Source organism: Hyperolius riggenbachi, chromosome 2, assembly GCF_040937935.1.
Source record: "Hyperolius riggenbachi isolate aHypRig1 chromosome 2, aHypRig1.pri, whole genome shotgun sequence".
Classification (NCBI taxonomy): domain Eukaryota; kingdom Metazoa; phylum Chordata; class Amphibia; order Anura; family Hyperoliidae; genus Hyperolius; species Hyperolius riggenbachi.
Window position 1 is genome coordinate 101,669,507 of NC_090647.1, and position 15,618 is coordinate 101,685,124.

General features: G+C 42.8%; 1 protein-coding gene across 4 annotated transcripts in view; it reads right to left on the reverse strand.

Moving 5' to 3' along the window:
* Window positions 1-3,407: 3,407 nt before the first annotated feature.
* FAM124A (family with sequence similarity 124 member A) overlaps window positions 3,408-15,618 on the reverse strand; it is an 83,665-nt gene continuing 71,454 nt past the window's right edge. For all 4 annotated transcript variants that reach the window (XM_068265056.1, XM_068265055.1, XM_068265057.1 and 1 more), the window contains one exon: window positions 3,408-4,969. In XM_068265056.1, coding sequence (XP_068121157.1) covers window positions 4,196-4,969 — 774 coding nt within the window. In that variant the 3' untranslated portion in view covers window positions 3,408-4,195. The remainder of the gene's footprint in view (window positions 4,970-15,618) is intronic.

Genomic DNA, 15,618 nt, shown 5'->3' on the forward strand with positions numbered 1-15,618 from the left:
GAGTGTAGGTCTGTGTATTTAAAGGGAAGGTCCAAGCAAAATAAAAAAAATTAGTTTCACTTACCTGGGGCTTCTACCAGCCCCATGCAGCCATCCTGTGCCCTCGTAGTCACTCACTGCTGCTGCAGTCCCCCGCTGAGAGCTTTCCGACCTCGGAGGTCGGCGGGCCGCATTGCGTACGTTTTTACGCATTCCCACTAGTGCAGGAACATTAACACATACATTTTTACGCATTACTGGTTCAATGCGTATAAAGTTACGCATTAAACCAGTAACGCGTAAAAATGTATGTGTTAATGTTCTTGCACTAGCGGGAATGCGTAAAAACGTACGCAATGCGGCCCGCCGACCTCCGAGGTCGGCAAGCTGCTAGCGGGGGACTGGAGCAGCAGTGAGTGACATCGAGGGCACAGGATGGCTGCATGGGGCTGGTAGAAGTCCCAGGTAAGTGAAACTCATTTTTTTATTTTGCTTGAACCTTCCCTTTAAAAAAGGAACATTAGTACATAAAAGGGTAGGTGAAGGCAGCTTGGAATGGAGGGGGGGTTGCAGTTGGGATGGAGGGGAGTGGCTATGAATATGGCCCTGGACAGTTTTCCAGCAGAAAAGCCACAACAGGGACCTGCTCTACCATGCAAGCTGTAAAGAAAATAGTAAAAAAGTAGACTAAGGACCGTTTCACACTGTGGGTGATTCTGCAGCATCTGCACTGCAATCTGCAAATGGTTAGTGCAAAGGCTCCATATACTGTATGATCTCAAAAGCACTGCATGCAGTCCTTTGTGAGTGATCTAAGAAAGAATCGCGGCAAAACTGCTGCAATTTTCGTGGTGACACAGCCCAAACTGCCCAAAGCAGCCAGTCATGTTCCAGCTGTTAGATGAAGCAATCATTCTTATGGTGGCCATTAACGGCGCAATTCTTTGGAGGATTGATCAATCAGAAATAATCGTTCGGGTCCAGTAAATGAGGATTAGCTGCTATTCCATTAAAAACGTATCGATGCGATCAATACTACAAGTGATTGTCCTAAGAATCGTATTGTTAATGGCCACCTTAATTGGTTGCTTTGGGCAAATTCTCAGTTTGCCTGGTTTCTTTTCACATTGATCTTGATAAATCAGTTTATATTCATTTTCTTTTGAAGCCTCCCTTTTTTAGAAGTGAAAATCATGTCTACTTTGCCATATTAGGAACTAGGTGTGATCTGAGCAGATCACCCGACCCTGTGGTCAATAAGCTGAGAAATTAAGGTGTAGGTTCCGATTTTGGAATCTGCTGGCAGATTCCAGTATCTTCAAACAATTACCAAGCTTCACATTTTCTTTGACAACAGCTCTAACCCACTAAAACAGGGCCTATCCAATGAGCAGTGCAGTTTTCGGTAGTGAAATCATCAGATTCATTTTGATTGGTTCCTCAATAAGCCTATGTAGCTGGTAAACAGTCACAGGTAGGAAACTATACTGTGCTGAAAAACAACAAGAAATTATATCCATTCCACTGAAGCCTCACTTTCAAATGCGTATGATAGTGATTTGCATTAATTATCGCAGCACAAGCTTGTCTGCACTGCACATCTGTGCTTTCTGCAATGTATATATAGTTATATATAACCAGGCTGGTTGGGTTCTGTAATTCCTTTCTCTGTTGAGGTGGCAATGCCTGTCACATCATCAGTCATGTGATCTGGTCAGAAAGGAGCTGATTGAGGGCAGAACCTAGTCTTTCCCTACACGCACAGATGATCTGATCCAGCCCACTGCCTTGTACTGCTGAGAGATTAACTCTTTGTGGCCAGCACTGCAGCACTATTACTGAGCATAGTCGTATCTCCCTGTTTTTGCCTAATGTGTAAGAAAGCATGTAATCCTTCCCACAACCTCCTCCGTGTCTTTATAGAATTATGTAATACAAGAGCAGAGAGAAATGGTTTATTACTGAAGGCAGCACAGGGTAATATGAGGTACATGACTTTTGTAGCACACTGGGTAAAATGTGGGAATGGGTAAATGCTTCATTACACACTGAAGAGGGAGGAAATGTAGCTACAGTGAGTTCATCTCACTCAGTACAGAGAAGAGGTGGGTGAGGTCAGGTGATTTTGACTGCGTTGTGGAAACAACTCCCAAGCATAGCATGTGGCTTTCAACTGGTACATTCAAATGCCCTTCCAGTCAAGTTGATTCGCCTAATTCCAAGCTACATGCAATATGCATACAATTTGCATGCAAGCCAGAATTATTTGCATCTTACTGACCATCTCTAAAGAGGACAAGGCCAAGAACCATCCAGCCAAGTATTTACTTATATTTATTGCAGGAAGATCAGACATGCAATGCGCCAAACGTTGTGCATTGCTAACCGATTCACATTTACCATCCTATGAATTAACCCAGGAATTTACCTTGTAAAGCTATCCAAATAATTTACATTCTGCGGATATATTCTATTTAAAAAAACAACAATATTTTACATGTAATAGCAAAGAAAACCATACAAATGCTCTTCCAATGGTAATCTGACTGAGCATTTATAAACTGTAATAATCCAAAATGATTTCAGGAATATTTTCCAGTTTCATGATGCTATGAGCTGAGCTGTTCCTTAAAGGGAACCCGAGGTGAGAGGAATATGGAGGCTGACATATTTATTTCCTTGTAAACAATGCCAGTTGCCGGGCAGTCCTGTTGATCTTCTGGCATACGTAGTAATTGAGTCAAAACCCTGGAACAAGCATATGGCTAATCCAGTAAAACCTGAATTAGAGTACCTGATCTGCATATGCTTGTTCAGGGTCTATGGCTAAAAGTATTAGTGACACAGGATCTGGAGGACTGCCAGGCAACTTGCCTTGTTTAAAAATAAATAAATATGGCAGCCTCAATTTTCTCTCGCCTCAGGTTCCATTTAAAGGACACCTGAAGTGAGAGGGACATAGAGGCTGACGTATTTATTTTCTTTTAAAGAGAACCCGAGGTGGGATTTACTTATGTTAGTGGGGCACAGAGGCTGGTTGTGCACACTAACACCAGCCTCTGTTGCCCCATGGTGTGCCTCCAGGACCCCCTGCGCGCTGCTATACCCCCCGCAGTGCTAGCGACACGCAGCGTGTCACCAGCACAGCGTTTACCTATGCCTGTCTGTTAGAGCTGCTCCCCCGCCTCCTCCGCATCGGCGCTACCCGCCCGCGTCCGTTCCCTCCCGCTGATTGGAGGGAAGTGACGCAAGCGGGTAGTGTCCATACGGAGGAGGCGGGGGAGCGGCGCTAACAGACAGGCATAGGTAAACATTGTGCTGGCGACACGCTGCATGTCGTTAGCACTGCGGGGGGTATAGCGGCGCAGGGGGGTCTTGGAGGCACACCATGGGGCAACAGAGGCTGGTGTTAGTGTGCACAACCAGCCTCTGTGCCCCACTAGCATAATTAAATCCCACCTCGGGTTCTCTTTAAACAATACCAGTTACCTGGCCATTCTGCTGATCTGCTGTCTCTAATACGTTTTGACATAAACCTTGAACAAGATCAGATTTTCTGACCCAGTTAGCTACATGCTTGTTTCTGGTGTGTGATATAGATGCTACTGAAGCCAAAGAGAGCAGCAGGACTTACAGGCAACTGGTATTGTTTAAAAGGAAGTATATATGGCAGCCTCCATATACCTCATGCTTTAGGTTCCCTTAGAAGCAAATTTGAAGCAACAGTTACACAAGATAGATATTCACCTATGTAGAGGGGAGGCTCTGGATCCTACAGAGCCTTTCCAGTCCTTTCTCTGTGCCCTTAGTACCCCGCTGTCCTCCCTCCATTGAAGTTACTTGACCAACTGGGATAGGCCTTTCTGACTCCTCGCGAGGGTTTTGGAAGCGTTAGAGTCCCTGAGTACTTCTGAAGACAAGCAGGTCTGTACTGTACAAGCCAAAGTCCAGGCTCATGCATGTGCACTATGGCTGCACCCGTCTTCAGAAGCACTTGGGGACAAGAGTGCTTCTGAGGCCTTCTGAGGAGTTTAGAATGAGTGGAATTTCCACCAGGGACACCAGTGGACTGAGGCCACAGACATAGGACTAGAAAGGCTCTATGGGATCCACAGCCTTCCCTCTACACTGGTGAGTATTTATCTTTTTTGATTAGTGTCACTTCAGATTTGCTTTATTGGAAATGTTACACTTGATAACGTGACCAAGTAAAAGCCTAGATATAAAATTCTTCTTCTTCAGTGTTTGTAGTTTCTGCTGCCTGCTTGCCGATCTCCACCGTATTCCAGTAATGGCTGCCGCTGTCTTTCTGGAATTCTGTCATGGAGGTGGAGCTGGATATACTGGGGAATACTGAAGACACCAGGGAGCAGGAGGACCTTTCAGAAACAGAATGAAATGACTCATAGGAAAGCTCACAGAGCTTATGTCTTGCCGTCGGTCCATTATTTTGTGAGGTGATATCTTTACAGGAAGGAAGTGAAGGTTCTAAGTCACTGGATAGGCCATCGAGAGGCGAGTAGGCTGACACAACAGACAAGTCTGAGCTGGAAAGTTTCATTCCTGTATCCACATCTGTCTCCTGCGCCCCCTCCAGTTCATCAATGTTGATGCGTGGGCTGCTGTGCCACACAGGCATCTGAAAGGTTTGGGGTTCGTCACCGTAGCCATGAGGAGGCTCGCTGAAGGGGAAGGATTCACATGATGGGAATGTACTCAGTGTTGGCAAACACAACAGGGATTTGCTGCGCTGGAACCACTGTGAGGAGCTGCTGGTGGTCTTAGAGCTTTGTGTCTTCTCCTGGCTTTTGGTGAAATTGTTCTGGGGAACAACAAAGCTCAGAATCCGCCCATTGCTCAGATGAGGCTTATTCTTCTCACATCTTGGCTTGCGACGGTGAGGAGCCATGCTTAGTGGCACACCGTTTATGTTCCTTGACAAGAAGCTTTGGTGTTTCCACACCGATTTCCTGGTCAAGTGGTGGACCTGCTGCAAGGAGATAAACATACTGCTGTAAATGCCAGTATTACAGAGAGTAAAAGTAAACTGATTTGCTTGTATACATCAAGGCAAATTCTACTCAAAAACCATGAGTGACAGTTTGAATACTCACCTACCTTTCCCTAAATGTTCTCAGCAGCATTAGCAGAGCATTGTAGCAAGTGTTTGGGAGCGATGAGTGGGATTAAAGAAACTCTTGTGAAAAATTGTAAAATGTATGCAATAAATTAGTAAAATGCATTATAAATTATTTTTTCTTATGTTGCTGTCACTTAAAGTAGGTAAGCAAAAGCTGACAGATCTGACTTTCTTTCATGTTGATGCTGGACTAATTCATCTCCTCATGGGAGGCTTTCAGTATCACACTTATTTGAATCAGATGCGTTTTAGAAAACACATGCAAAAACGCACATGATAGGTTATGGCTGCACAAAAATGCATTGGTAATGCATTTTTAGATGCTTTTTAAAAAACACTCAACAAGTTCATTCTTTCTACATACTGTATGTAGCATGCATGCGTTCTGCATGCAATGCTTTCCTAAGGTGAGTGTTTTTGCTAAAATAAGGTAAAAAATAATTAGAATGTTTTTTTTTAACTTGCTAAATATGAATATTACTTAAAAACACAAATAGAAACGCATGAAAAACGCACACAAAAACGGAAACGCTGGAAAAATACAATAAACGCCCATGGCACAAAACAAATCTGATGTTTTTTTGCATGGACAAGTGTCACCCTAGCCGAGTATGTTTTTGGACCGTGTGAGAAACCGGAGTGCCCAGAGGAAACCTATGTAGACATGGGGATAGAGTTCTCCTTAGGGCATGTTCACATTATAAATTACCAGTGCTATTGCAAGTGCTAAGCGATTTATTGAGAGTTTTTTAAGCACTTTTCCCTGCACTTTGTGCACTTTTCTAAGCGCTTTTGCAGAGCGATTCGTTTTTTCCCTTCCTGACTGATGTGAACTCTTCCACCCGGAAATGAATAAATACAACGTATTTATTCATAAAAGCGCTCGGGAAATCACTATACAAAGCGCCTTTTCAATTTCCCTATACCTTCAATTGAGCCAAAGCGCTCAGAAAATGGTACATGTAGTGCGTTTGCAATTTCAATGAAATCGAAACGCTTACATGTGAACACTCTCATAGAGAATCATTGCACAAGTGCTCTTGGTGCGATTTCTAAAATCGCAAGCGCTTAACCTCCCTGGCAGTAATCCCGAGGCTAGCCGCCGAGGCTTAATGGAAGTGAATGGAGGCAGCAGGGAGCTTTTACATACCTCCCGGGTGATCCAGACGTCGGTAGCCATTCTATTTCCTGTCCTCGGAGGCTCTGAGTCACTCTGGTGAGATCACCTCCATTGATCTCCCCAAAGTGTTACAGCGCCACCCGGTGGATGGAGGTAAAATTGCAGCGCTGGAGCCCAGAGAGATGAGCGAGTGCTGGGGCTGCTGCTGGCTTCCTGGCAGCATGATTGTTTCCTGATTTTAGGGTCTGAAATGTTCAGAAAAGACCCTAAAATTTGGAAATAATCATACCGCCAGGGAGGTTAAAAATCCCCACAAACGCTCATAGTGTGAACGTGCCCTTAAAGTGGTCTGAAACTCAGCATTTCCCATTTGTTCTAAAAGATTATTTACAACGTTAAACCTACTACCACAACAAACATTTTAGCAGTACAGCATTCAAACAGTTAAACACAGAACTATGTTTTTCAATGAAAAGCTACTTCAGCTCATGAGCCTCATCCGAAGAGGAGATAAAATCATCATTTGTTTGCATTCCTCTGTTGTTACAATTAGTTAAAACCAGTCACGTGCTGAAACAAGCTGTTCTGAGCTGACAAGCAGACATATGAGAAATTATCACTAGATAGCTGCTGTATTTATATATTAAAATCTATGTATAACAATGCAATGGCAGCTTTCAGAGCAGATAAACTGTACTTTGGGAATTTGTAATTTGTAAGCAGACAATACTACTTGTGCACAAAAACAAATATGGTAACTGAATGGATAATAAAAAGTAGGAAAACACATTATTTGAGAATGTCACGTCAGAGTTTTATATCACTTTAAAGAGAACCAGAGATGAAGCACCCTCTTGTATTTTACCTTATAAATCAGTGGGAACATGACAGTAAACACCTAATCTGCTCTTTGTTTCATTGTTCTCCGTTTAATCTGACTGTTATCACCTCTGATAAGAATCTCGGACTGAGCACTCAGTCTAGCTTTGCTACGGAAAGATTATAGCTGAGTCTGTCTTCTCTGGTGTCTTTTCAAGCCCAAGCCTGCCCCCTTGTGGCTCTGCTACAATGACTCAGCTATAATTATTCCCTGCAAAGCCAGACTGAATGCTCAGTCCAGGATTCTTATCACAGCTGATAACAGACACTTTTAGCAGTGAGGATGAAACAGAGAGCAGGGTAGGTGTTTTCTCTAATGTTCTTACTGATATATATGGTAAAATACACAAGGGTGCTTCGTCTCTGGTTCCCTTTAAGCAGCTTTTTTGTAATCAAATTTTGGTTATTTTGTAGATTTATTTATTTTCAGTATAACATTTTTAGCCGAGTATTCTAGTATATACACAGTTGTGTTGAGGACTATTTCCATGTCTCTAATGTAGAGCAGCTGCAGCAGCAGATATGCAATGATGTTCTCAATATTTACTCAATTGCTCCCCCTAGTGTGTATCTTTTTCCTTTTTCTTGTTACAGTTACCACTATAAAAATATGAGAGGACAGCACAGTTGGATAAGGAAGGTATCATAAAAATGATACCTCATGACAGCTAAGTAATGAGGTATTCCATATTTTTTTTGCAAAATTTCAGCTCACTAGAGATCACTTGCATGGAGAAACAGATATATGACTGGAAGGGATTAGATTGTGAGCTCGTCAGGGGGACAGTTAGTGACAAGTCTATATATAATCTGTAAAGTGCTGTGGAAGATGTCAGCGCTATATCAATACTAAATAATAATAATATTATGCAGGGAAAAAACTGAGTATCTGCACTCTGAAATATATTATCTATGCTGTTATCTGTTATGAATCCCAAATATGTTTTGATAAGTTATTAGGGCTGATTCACACGGACGTTTTGCTGGCATTAAACGCAGCATTTTAAAAATAACGTTTTTAGGGATCTACCGCCCTTCCACGCAAGTGAATGGGAACGTTTAGTACAAGCTTTTGCAGGCTTTCATGAAAGTCTGGCAGCTGATCCCAGAGTCTTGTCTCATCTCAAAAGCAACATGCAGCTTCTAGAAGGCGTTTGAAAGCCAGCAAAAGCCACCGAAAGCCAGTGAAAGCCCATAAAAGCCCAGCCTTTCCATATACTTCCTGCAAAAGCCACCAAAAGCCCAGAAAACGCAACACTCTCCTAAAAGCCATTAAAAGCCTTCAAAAGTCATTAAAAGCTTATCAGTTAAACACGGGCATTCTTGAAAAAAAAAAAAAACCAAAAAAACAACACAACGTTTGAATGAGATGCTGAGCGAAGCTCAACAGAAGCCCGTGCGAACCAGCCCTAACATTTTTAGGGATCTACTGCCGTCCTATGCAAGTGAATGGAAGCGTTTAGTACAAGCTTTTGCAGGCTTTCATGAAAGCCTGGCAGCTGATCCCAGCATCTCCTCTCATCTCAAAAGCAACATGCAGCTTCTAGAAGGAGTTTGAAAGCCAGCAAAAGCCACTGAAAGCCAATGAAAGCCCATAAAAGCCCAGCCTTTCCATATACTTCCTGCAAAAGCCCAGAAAACGCAACGCTCTCTTGAAGGCCATTAAAAGCCTTCAAAAGCTTAGCTGTTAAATGCTGTCATTCTTGAAAAAAATCCACGGCATTTGAACGAGATCCTGAGCAGAAGCTTGTGTATGTCCCCCCACCAAAAAGAATAAAAATGGCCTTATGCCTAGTACACACCATGCAATTTCTAGTCAGATAGACATGTCAAATGCCTGTAGATAATTTCTGACAGGTCCGATCTGATTTCCAATTGTTTTTCTGATCGTCAGTTATTTATTAAACTTCTTACTTTCAATTATCAATAATATACGAGACAGGACTGGATGGGTGCTGTAACCTACAACTAATAGGGGGTAAAAAAGGGTGATCCTTCTTGAAGATAGATCACAAAGACACAGATATCTTTCATGGTCTACTGCCTTTGAGTCTTTGCGAGTAAGTTGACGTAACACTGCTTAACTTTGATGCAGCACTCTACTATAAACAAACTTCTGCAGAGGCAGATATACCCCTTAGTGTCTGCAGCAGCAGTCCGATTTACCTCAGGAACTTCAGCTAAATAGGTAAGGTCATGTGTGGAATTTCCAATACACAAGATGGCAGCCACCATATTACAGACAGCAAGATTGTAGCCAGGTTCCCTCCCCATTACATATTATCAGTAAAGCAGGTGCCACCTTCTACATATTGATTGTTCCTATAGAAGTCACAGTGGCTTTTGTTTGGCTCAGTCAGGGCCCTGTGTCCCACTGACAAACTAGAATGTATGCGCATCTTCTACCAGTCAGCGTACATCTTAACACTGGACTATGGCCAAACCAGGTGGAACTGCTGTCATTGCAGCAGACCACTGTTCTACTGGGATAAATCCACCCAGTCCAACTGAGGAATACGATTCTTTAACCTCCTTAGCGTTAACCCCGTACTAGATACGGGTTAGCCGCCACGGAGGATCACATGGCCCCAGGACGTTTTTGTTTAAATCGGTGCATTACGCTTTAGCTAGCGGTTTGCTAGCTAAGTGTTTGCACAAAGTTGCTCCGGTCCCCCTCAATAGCCTCCGTTATACGTACCCCCCAGCGTTCCCACGCCGGCGCAGCTGCCCAATCGGCTCCAGGCTTTGCGATGACGGCGATCAGGATTGCGGATGACGTCGATGACGTCATCTCCGATCATCGCCATAGCAACACTGGAAGCCAATCGGGAAACTGCGCTTTTCGTGGGATCGTGGCGAGGTACATATAGCCGGCGGCGATCGGCGGGCATGGGGGGACTGGAGCAACTTTGGCCATACGCTTAGCGAAATGCTAGCTAAAGCATTTAAAAAAATTTTTTAGGCAAAAAACCTCCCGGTGGACGCAGCCTCAGAAACTGCGTACCGCCAAGGGCGTTAAAGAAACTCTGTAACAAAAAAAAGTTCCCCTGTGGGGTACTAACCCGGGTGGGGGAAGCCTCCGGATCCAATCGAGGCTTCCCCCACCCTCCTGTGTCCCACGGCGGTCTTGCTGTGTCCCTCTGAACAGCGGGGATGTAAATATTTACCTTCCCGGCTCCAGCGCAGTATCGGCTCTCCGCTCAGAGATACGCGGAAATAGCCGATCGCCGTTGGCCTCCTCTACTGCGCAGGAGCAAGTCTCCTGCGCCTGCGTAGTAGAGCGGACCTGACAGAGATCGGCTATTTCCGCCTATTTCCGAGCGGAGAGCCGCAACAGCACCCCCGCTGGAGCCAGGCAAGGTAAATATTGCACAGCCTGACAAATTGTCGGCTGTGTGTTCCGTGGGCTGCAGCGAGACCGCCATGGGAAGCCTCATTAGGATCCAGAGGCTTCCCCCTGTTGAGGTGAGTACCCCTCAGGGGAACTTTTTTTTTGTTACAGAGTCTCTTTAAAGTACATCTGAAGTGAGAGGCATATATAGACTACCATATTTATTTCCTTTCAATTAAACAATTCCAGTTGCCTGGCAGTCCTGCTTATCTGTCATGCATCAATAATATCTGGAGTACACATCATAACAAAGGCGACAAATCAATTTGCACTTCAGGCAAACATCTGATTATGTATGCTTATTCAGGGTCCATGGCTATAAGTATTAGAGGCTGAGGATCATCAGGATGTCAGGCAACTGGCATTGTTTAAAAGAAAATAAATATGGCAGCCTCCATATCCCTATCACTTTGGGTGTCCTTTAAAGAGAACCAGAGATGAAGCACCCTCTTGTATTTTACCTTATAAATCAGTGGGAACATGACAGTAAACACCTAATCTGCCCTTTGTTTCATTGTTCTCTGTGTAATCTGACTGTTATTACCTCTGATAAGAACCCCCGACTGAGAAGTCAGGCTGCTCCGTCTAGCTTTGCTACAGAAAGATTATAGCTAAGTCTGTCTTCTGTGGTGTTATTTCAAGCCCAAGCCTGCCCCCTTGTGGCTTTGCTATAATGACTCAGCTATAATCATTCCCAGCAAAGCCAGATTTAATTGCTCAGTCTGGGATTCTTGTGACTGCTGCTAACAGACACTTTTAGCAGTGAGGATGAAACAGAGAGCATGGTAAGTGTTTTCTCTAATGTTCTTACTGATATACATGGTAAAATACACAAGGGTGCTTCGTCTCTGGTTCCCTTTAAGAAGAGCAATCAACATTCAGTAGGTGAGGCATGCTTCAGGTAAATGATGGAAGTCTTGCTCCCTGTGTTTACCTGGGCTTTAAATAGTAGTGTGTGGTGTAGTATAAGCATTGCAAAGCTGATGCTTAACAATATTACATAAGAGAAAGACTCTTACTACGTCATCCATATTCTGAATTTCTATTGAAGAACATTAGTGGCATTACATTGAACGTCCAGCAGGCGGTGCTGTACAGCAATGTCTGTGCAGATAATATAAACAACAGCACAGGAATAGGATTCTTCTGATGTAACACTTCCTAATTTTTTACTGCAGTGCTGTCTGAATTTTGTCACATCGTAACAATATGACTCTTTAACTGCCAGGTTATAGCTGAAATAATGTTGTACCATACTACTACTACTATTAGTAATAATGAAAGCAGAGACTTGTTAGGTAAAGGGATTTGGTAGGATTAGTGGCAGTCCATAATTATAAGGCAACTGTCATTACTCACAGAAGATTATACATCCCATCAGTAAACACACAGTGCTTAGCAGGCAGCAGTTGCTGGCACAGGGTGTTTTGTTGCAGTGGTAGACACTTTTTGATGATTTATATTTTGTAACATTAAGTATACATGACCTAAAGCAAAGCTAACGCTGAAGGACAGCTATCATAATTATCTAAAATTCTAAATGCCACATGTATTTCCATTAATTACTAGCAAATAGCAAGACAAAGGCTTTTTTTTCATCTTTTCATGTTTTATGTGAAGAAAATATGACATTTACAGGAAACAGTTTTCACTGTGGACATTACTATGGAGGACTGTGTGCAGAACATCCAGCATACAGAAACAATCTTCACTGGCTGTAATATTGAGACTGGAATCTGTTCAAAATGATAGAAAGCAGAAATATGCTTGAAATGTGTTGTAAATAATCATCAGCTGCAGCCCTGTGTGTTCCTGTCTCATTCTCTCTCTGATTTGCAGTCTAAACAGTTTACAGCCAGGAATAGCTCATTCTGAATGGGGGCAGGTGAAGCATCTAAGTAAGGAAAAAATACAGGTCCTTCTTTTCAGATCCTTCTCTGTATCTAAAAATCCCTCAGATGTTCTCATATGATCTGTAATTTGCTATAGGCAGCACTGAAGGCACACTGGCTCACCCACTAATCCTTGTGTTTCCTTCCCTTTTGTTTCCTCCCCACTACCCTCTAGATAGTAAGCCCGCAAGGGCAGGGATCTCCTCCTAGTGTTTCTCATACTGCTGTTATTTTAACATATGTACATGTACCAACCACATATCAACTATGTATGTATCTGTATTTACTCTATTCAATGTCATGACGGTACAGTGTCTTGTATTTCTTATGTATATTTGTTCCCCATTATTTGTTTGTACTATGTACAGCGCTACGGAAGATGTTGGCGCTATATAAATAAAAAAAAAAAATAATAATAATAATCTGTGAGAAAGCTGTCAGGGCAGAAACAAACAGTAAATCATTCCTTTGTGAATAGTGACATAAAAGTGGAACCTAGCTACATGGTATAGCTCTAGCCTCTAGCCCGATGCCGACACAAATTACAGCTGGTAAACAAGGCATTTTTCCCCACAGGCTGTGATGAGAGACTTCTGAAAAGCTTTCTATTGTTTCTGCCTAAAAGCTCTATGGGTATGTGGGGTTTACAGAAGAACAGTTTCTTTGATAATTGTTCTTTAAGGTGCCCATAGATCAAACAATGTATGGGCAGATTCCACCAAGAGACAGATCTCTCTCTGATCGAACGGCCGATTCCCGATCGTTTTAAGCATGAAAGCTCAGCAGAATTAGCCTTGTGACGCTACATACACCGTTGCCCTCCTAATGTATATGTGTCACCTTGTCTGTGCATTTATACTTTACCTGTCCCCTGAGTACCAGTCACGGTGCACATTCATCTTCCGCATTGGCACCCCCACATGGCTACCGGCATATAGCAGTGAGCAGCGTTTGTGACATCACACACGCCATGTCCTATACGCCAGCAGTGAATGAGGGCAAATTTGGAAGCAAAAGATGGATGGGCACCAAAGCAGGCACTAGGCAGACAGGTAAAATATAAGTGCACGGTCAGGGGGGCACATATACCTTGAGGGGAGGCAACGCCAGGAGTTTTGTTGCATTTGTCGCAATATCGCACGCCGTTGCTTCTGCGCACCAGATCGACCACGTCGACCCGAGATTTGATTTCCCAGCATGTCTAATTGATACATTCAACCAATTTTGGCCCGAAGTGGGTGGAAATAACAATGCATTTGGGGGTAACTTGGGCATTGGGGATCACTAAAGATTCCGCGAGTTTCCTAAACTATAAAATGCATTGTGCCATGCAGCTGCATCTTCTGTAGATATTGTATTTGTACTAAATCAGAGTAACCCGCATGTGGTAAAATACCGAATTCGTTAAGTTGATTTCAGGATTCATCAAATTTATCTACAGCTGTTAGCGAGCATTCGGTAATAATTCGGTAAGAATTCGTTAGTGATGTGTTAAAACGGAAGAGAGTGCAATTCATGAAAATTAAAGTGGGCGTGGTTTAGCGTTACATTTAGGATTAGTTATCTCCTAACTAATCCTAAATTAGGATTTAGGATTAGTTATCTCCTTCACTGCTCTGTCGTTATTCCTGTCAGATCATTGCTGACAGAGAAGATGGAGCCATTTGAAGTGGTTAGGTATCAGCTAAGAGTGATTCAAAGGCGCAGAAGGGCAAGAATAAGGTCTAGAACCATATCAATTTGCAAGAGAATAGATTTATTTGCTATAACAGGACATCTGCATGTCTCTTGAATCATCTTGTAAGAGAACACAGGCAGTGCCAGGGTTAACTAATTTGCTAGCTGCACTATATTTTTTTTAGAAAAGGCTCCTATCAAATTGTGGGATTGTCCCAAGCCACTTACAGAATCCTAGTCCAGGTGTTAAGCCCTATTCAGAATGTTGCTACGTATTGTTCAAAGGACTGCCTTTTACCCACAATTCCATGGGAATCTTATGGCCTTGTGTTAAATTACCGCTGTAAAATGGGAATATCGACACGTTACCGAATGGTTTACCGAATTGTTATCGAATTCACACCGAATGAGGAAAAACCTTGATGAATACAACTAGAAATTGCTAAACTTCGAATTCGGTAATTTAACAAACTGGAAAAAGTTATCTCAAAGAGAATGATGAATCGAGGCCAATGTCTGTTGGCCCACTTACTGCACGGGGGTGGGAAAATTGGGGGTCAGTGATTGACCAATCAAAATTGTATGTGCGTATACATCTTTGATCTATGCCTATACTGATTGTAAATTATCTAAATAAAGGACAGGAAGCTCCGTCCAATATTTCGATGGGCAGGCCCGTTATCCGTAGCTTACACCGCTGCTAAGTTCATGTACATTTGGCCCCACCCATGGCCACGCCCATTTTTTCAGTTCAGGTGAGGCTGTACGCCTATTGGTCCTCAAGTGTCCCTAACTTTGTATAAATGCTGTATATTTTGAAATAACCCAGGTGTGATTCATGGGAATATGGTGGCGCTATACAAATCAGCAAGAATAATGAGTGTAAACTGTATGTATGAATAATGCAGAGTGCGCTGGAGAAATGCGTTGCCCACCTTCATCACAGCGCAGCACAGGATATGACTTATTCTCCTACAAGCATGGTAATCATTTTTCCAAGCTCTGCTGTCAATACATTTAGCACATTCTACATATCCTCTTAATTGGAGGGTAATTTCTCTAGCAGCCCTCTCATAAATATAAGATTTTCAGTGGCTGATGGATTTCCTGAATAATATATTCAGCAAATGGCTTTATCATATTTACAACTTTCAAAAGGGCAGTTTAAGAAAAGGAATGCAACACTTGGAAAACAGACGTCAGCCAGTAACGCCAGTGCACAATGCTGGGTACTTTCACCAGTTATTAGCTAAGAGGAATATATCACAGTCTGAAGGAGAAAAGACAGCGCAGGTGCCATCCAGCAGGTAATCCAATGCAACCTCCATAAATAAAGTTAATCAGAGATAAGTCAGAGATTCAAAGGGTTTTCACTTTCATTAAATATTGATTAAAAAAGTGTCATGCACAAGACATGCTGCAAATTTGATATGAAAAATTAGGTTTCCATTTCAGTCTGCAGCTGTCAAAACTGCTTTTATTAAAAGAGAGGCTGAGGTGGGCTCATAAGAAAAAAATGTATGGCTACCTGATCTGGGGG